Below are 6,000 nucleotides of genomic sequence, written 5' to 3'. Positions count from 1 at the left end.
TTATTTTATTTTATTTTATTTTATTTTATTTTATTTTATTTTATTTTTTTAAGTTCTGACCTGGAACTCACTATGTAGACCAGGCTGACTTCAAACTCATAGAGAGCCAGCCACCGGCCTCTGCCTCCCAGATACTGTGATTCAAGGACTGCGACACCACACCTATCACCTTCTACTTTCATTTGCAGGGAAGCAGTGAGGATTCTTGCTTGGGGAGCCCTTCACACTCTACTGTAAGCAACCTGGATAAGCAGCTACAAAGTAAGCCAGACCCTCCTCTAGCTTCTGCTCCAACCCATCTCTCTCAGTAACATCCCCAGAAGTTACTATCCTGTCAAGAGAGTGGTTTGTCCTGCTTTTATTTTGTTAATTCATTACTTTTTGACAAAAAGTCATATATTTGGAATTTACTCTTTCGTGAAAATCCCCCATGCATATGTAAAATTAATTCGTTTTTAAGCTTCTCTCATGTGAATTGGGTCCTGTGTTAATTGGGTTCCTAGATACAGCAAAGAGTCTGCACGGGAACCCAGCAGCCAGTGGCAGTGGCCTCTCCCCTGTAGCCCTAATTAAGTAGTTTCTCTCCTGCCAAAAAGAATATAGCTCTGCACTGGACTAAGGGGAGGTCCTCAGAGCCTGACCCGACTCATGGGTGTCACATGGAGACCAGTAAATATGGAGGAAAGGAGACCCAGGCCAAACAGGAAGACCCTGAACTCCTGGCATCCCTGAATCCTGGAGACTGGCAATGAGTGGATGCTTACTCAACAGTGACTAAATGTTCACAGCTCTTAGGGCTGACTCTTGTCATTTCCAAGTGACATCCTCCAATTTAGACTTCACTGGAAGCTGTTAGCAAAGGCCAGACTAGGTGGCCCTGGTGTGTCCTTACGCCCAGCTGCACTGTGCATACCTTGTCTATGTGAGTTTGAGGCAGTCACTGTAAGGTACATCTGGGAGGAAGGGTCCTGAAGAGACACAACAGATCTCTTTAAGGACCCTGGAGGGAGGGCATGTCAGAAGAGTCACAAACAGGTGTCAGTGACTAGATCATAGCACCACTGATGTCATTTGAGGGCTGCTGCCTCTCCCACCTGCCTAGTCCTTTCCTTTCCTGCTTCCGTCTAACTAGAAACTAACTCCTCTGCACCAGTTGATCATACTAGGAGCTGCCCCGCCTTATTGGTGGCTGTTCACGGCTAGACATGGCTTGGCAGCGGTGAGAAGGAGGAAGACAGAGAAAGAGCAGCAAGAGGGAGACAGAGGTAATAGCATTTTGCCACACATTCTTAGATCTGTGTAGACTCAGCCATAAGTAAAAGCTTATCTAATTAATACATTGTCACAGAGATAAGGGGAGATACCTGGGATGTGCAATTAACTACCCTGGCTGTGGCTTGGATGCCCCTGCCACTCTGAAATATGGTCACCAATGTAACGGTGGCTGGGTAATGGGTGTTGGGAATGTCTCCAGAAATTTTCTTCTGCTACCCTACAGGGCCTCATCAGATACAGAATTTCCCGGCTTCTCCTTTCTGGACTTCCCAGCCTCCAGATCTCTGAACAATAAATTTTTGTGGTTTATAAATTACCCAGTCTAAGGTGTTTTCTTATAACAGTCCAAACCATTCTGAACAGTCCCCTTTTCAAATCCCAATTTATTCTGCAGTTTAACAAATTACTAAGGAAGTAACAGTTTAAGAATTATATTTTTTTTCCTGCTTTGTGCTTAGGTATGGTTTGAAGCATCATTATGGAAGAAAGAAATGCATATATATATATATATATATATATATATATATATATATATATATATATTCCCCCCCCCCTCTGGAAGAAAAATGTCAGGCAGAAAGCAAAGTAATATGTAGTCTTAATTAGAAATATAAATACTGAGTTGGGGCCTCCTGTGAGGCTGTAAGAAGGCAAACATTTCAAGAATGCAGTAAGATTTACTAGAGAGCAGGTCACTCAGAAAGTAGCATGCATTTATTAGTTTTACCCTCAAAAAAGCACAATAATAAAAGTACATAAAGGCTCTAATAGAAAAACACTAGAGTTATAGATGAAAACACTAATAACATTTTCAAGAAATGTCCATTACTTTGCATTCTGCAGAGGTCCTTCCAAACATGAAAACGGGGGAAATGTACATACCAGGCAAGAGATATTTATTCCTTGTGAGAGTTATAAATATTAATAAGAATGCAAAAAAAAAAAAAAAAAAGAAAGCAATGAGCTCGATTTATGGAGAGAAACAGTGCCAAGGAGACAGCCAGATAGCTCAGCCCTGCTCTCTCAGCAGCGTGAGGTTGCTAAACATTCCGCCCACTTTTTGGTAACCGGTAATGTCATTGTCAGACTGACCCCTGCCAGGCGATCTGTGAAGCGTAATGGATATATTGCTACAGCCCCACAGAGTTATTCAGGTGTGTCGGGAAAGTCAGCTCGATATTAATCAAGCCCGTTAAACTCTTCATTCTTCCTTCACGTTTTGTCCTTTGATGGTGGAAGTGACCCAGAATGGTCCCTGGAGCCTGCAGGATCCAGTACTCCAGACTGTATTGCAATGTGCCTCCCCAGAGGCCTTTCAGCTCCTGCTCAGGCAGGCTGCTGCCTTGCTGTTGGAGCTAGATAACTATATTGATGGTTGGTGGTTCCTGTATCACAGGGGGCTCTGCCTGTGGGGCCCATACACCCATGAGCATGAGTGTGCCAAGTCCAGGGTTCGCTTCTCTCTTCCTTGAGATACATACATGTTGAGGCACACATAATGACGCTAATGCTGTTGATCCGGGCACTGTGGCACATCATCCTTGTACTCTGGGAGGCAGGGGCAGGTGGATCTTTGTGAGTTTGGGGCCAGTGTGGTCTACAAAGTGAGCCTAGGACTGCCAAGGCTACACAGAGAAGCCCTGTCTCAAAACACCAAAGGGAGGGAAAAAAAAGACACTAAAGCTTTTGTAAAGCTGGACAACTTTTACTACATGCATTTTTTTTTTTTTTGTATTTTGTATGTTTGTATGTATGTGGGGGTACTCATGTTACTACATGACGTCCATGTAGACATCATAACAGCATTAGATGTCTCTCCCCAGATTGTTTCTTTGAGACGTAAAACAGTCATAAAAACATGTCGTGAGACTGGAAAATCAAGAGCAAGAATGTCTTCTTCAGAAGTGTGAACCAATTTCACTATTTGGCCAGGCAACTTTTACATACTCCAGCATCACCTGGATACTGGGAAATCCTTGCCTAAAGGTGCATTATGCCTATTTTTCTAGTAACGTATCCAATAACACCCGGTTTTCCCATGGAGGAGGTAGATTCAGTTTCACTGTGGTTGTGAAAATCTGTTTCCAGATTCTCATGGCATTAAAAATATTTATGTGCATAGCTAGTCACATCATCAAAGATGTGGAAATAACTCAAATGTCCACCATGGATGAATGAACAAAGTAAGGTATGTCCACACAATGGGATAGTCCCGTTCCTTGAAAAGGACTTAAGTTATGACACGTGCAAACCCATGGACAAACCTTGGTGCTATTATGCAGAGTGAAAACAAGCAAGACACAATAGGCCCGACACAGTATGACCTGAGTTATATGAGGTAGCTAAGGCCTGACTCCCAGGGGCAGACAGGACAACACTGGGTCCTGTGTGTGTGTGTGTGTGTGTGTGTGTGTGTGTGTACATGCATACCACAAAGTGTAAGTAGAGGTGAGAGGAGCCTTGGGTGTTGGTCAATGCCCTGGTTTGAGGCAGGTCCCTTTGTTGTTTACTGCCTTATATTTCAGACCAGCTAGCCCGGTTGCTTCCAAAGAGTCTCCTCTCTCTACATCCTATCTTTGGTAAGAGTGCTGTCATTATAGATAGGTGCCATTGAGTCTGGCTTTAAGTAGCTTCTGGGGATCTGAACTCAGGTCCTTACACTTGTGGCAAGTGCTCTGCCTATTGAGTTACCATCTCCCCAGCTTGCTATGTATACTTTGATACAACTAAACACACATACAAATCTCTGAGGAGAGTTCTTTCAGGAAAAAAAAAAAATCACACAGAAGGTCTCTATGTAACCAGAGTCCTTATATAAATAAGGAAAATATTCTTAATCCTTCTCTGGCACCCCAGAGTAAGCACATGAGCTTGCAGAGCAAAGCCCCGGGACTGGAAGGGGCCGCTCAGCTGAGTGAGCAATGCTGGCACAGAGCGAGAACAAGCAAGCTTACCCGAAGGAATGAAGGGAATCCTTGCCCGTAGTAGCCAACAGCAAAATAGTCAGGCTTGGGTCTTATCACCTTGACGATGTTCTCATAAAACTGTGCCTGCTTTTTCTGGAAGGAAAAATGAAAACTCATTTCAGAGTTGAGAGGAGAATGGGAGCACCCACCCTTCTGGGTTCTTCTGGGGGCCTGAGGCCTGCACCTTCGTGAATCCATGCTGTCTAGCAAGGCAACCTAAACAAGCCACAGTTGGTCACTAGATCAGATGCTGGGAGAATTTGAAGGACAGAATTATTCTACTCTAAATTATGAGCAAGCAAACATTTCATTATAAACATGGTCTGCACACATCCCCACGCACACTCATACCCTCACTCATACACACACAAGGCATGACTGAGAAGGCAGTAACTAAAAACTTAGAGGATGTTGTGGCATGACAAGGTTCTGGCCACCACCATTCACTGTCAGGCTCCTCATATGGAAAGACTTATGGCTTTACCCTGGTCAAAACTCTCAGAGACTCTGGCTGTCGAGACCCCTGTATTTAAAATTCAGTCTTATTACCCATTTCTAATAAAAGATTTAACTTCTTGGCCTACTTGAGAACAAAAAGTGAATTTTCATGGGCTGGAATCAACCAGCAGTTAAAAGACAGCCATTTTCTGAGACAACAAAAAGGAGGCAGGTCAAAGCCAAGAGAACATCTGAGGTGGATCCCAATATGAAAACTGAATGAGAAAATCTAGGAACAAAACCAAACCCAAACCCAAACCCAAACCAAAGCAAGGACCCACCAGCAATTCACTTAGCTGTTCATAATCAAACATCTCCGTCTCGTACTGCTCTGCAAGTTCCTTGCCTAGGGCGATGGCCTCCTCCCACATCTGTGAATGACACGGAGAAAACAGAGACACCTAAGCATGAACCGTGCACCAAACAGTAACATCATCATTCATAAGGGAACATCCAGAAATATGCTAGATTGACGGACACCCTGGGGAATCATGCAGGAAATACACAAGCATTTTCTAGAGGTTCCAGCCTTTGGCTCCAGACCTGCAGTCTTGACTAAATTGCTCAACGCGGGTTCATCCATCATACCAGCTCTTCCCACAGCAAGGCAGTCTGCTGGCCCATCATCACCTGTCCTCACTCTCCTGCTGCCAATAATGGCGGCCAAGGACCATCTGTCAGGGCAGCCTCAGAGCCAGGGAAGAGACACCACAGGGTGAAGACACATTGCTCAGAACATCTACTATGTGGCTACATCCCAAATGTTCCACTGCACAGCCATCATGTTCCAGAGTGCATGCTGCCAGAAACGCCAATTCAAAGCTTCAGAATGTTTGCCTTTTGCTGATATAAATCCTGCTAATATCTGAAAAGGGGACTTTCCTACGGCAAAATAGTTTGAAGCTGCTTCTCCAAATATCTTACTTTCAAAAACAGGAATAAACTTCTGCTTATTTTAAAATTATCTATATGTCTGTCTGTCTGTGTACCTATCTATCTCCCTATCATCTATCTGTCTCTCCTGCATGTGTGTGTACGTAGGCATGTGAGTGCCAGTTTCCGAACATGGGACCCTGCAAGAACAGTCTTACCAGCTGAACCAGCTCTCTAGGCCCCTTATCATCATCATGATCACTATTAGCATTTTTAAAATGTGGATAAACTTTTGACACACAGTGTTTTGATTCTAGGCCTGGCTCTCCCCTGGGAAAGGTGGATTGCCTGAGAAACACTGGACATTTGAAGGCAGAAGATCCCCTAC

The 6,000-nt window shown here is 44.0% G+C and overlaps 1 protein-coding gene across 2 annotated transcripts in view; it reads right to left on the bottom strand.

The window, feature by feature from the left end:
- Dock1 (dedicator of cytokinesis 1) overlaps positions 1-6,000 on the bottom strand; it is a 488,224-nt gene that overhangs the window by 35,208 nt on the left and 447,016 nt on the right. For both annotated transcript variants that reach the window (XM_055608813.1, XM_055608814.1), the window contains exons 39-40: positions 5,021-5,110; positions 4,230-4,334 (exon numbers count right to left, since the gene is read on the bottom strand). In XM_055608813.1, the coding sequence (XP_055464788.1) occupies positions 4,230-4,334; positions 5,021-5,110 (195 nt within the window). The remainder of the gene's footprint in view (positions 1-4,229; positions 4,335-5,020; positions 5,111-6,000) is intronic.

This window comes from Psammomys obesus, unplaced genomic scaffold (assembly GCF_907164565.1).
Source record: "Psammomys obesus unplaced genomic scaffold, mPsaObe1.curated_primary_1811, whole genome shotgun sequence".
In the NCBI taxonomy this organism is placed as follows: domain Eukaryota; kingdom Metazoa; phylum Chordata; class Mammalia; order Rodentia; family Muridae; genus Psammomys; species Psammomys obesus.
This window is presented reverse-complemented; position numbering and strand designations above follow the sequence as displayed.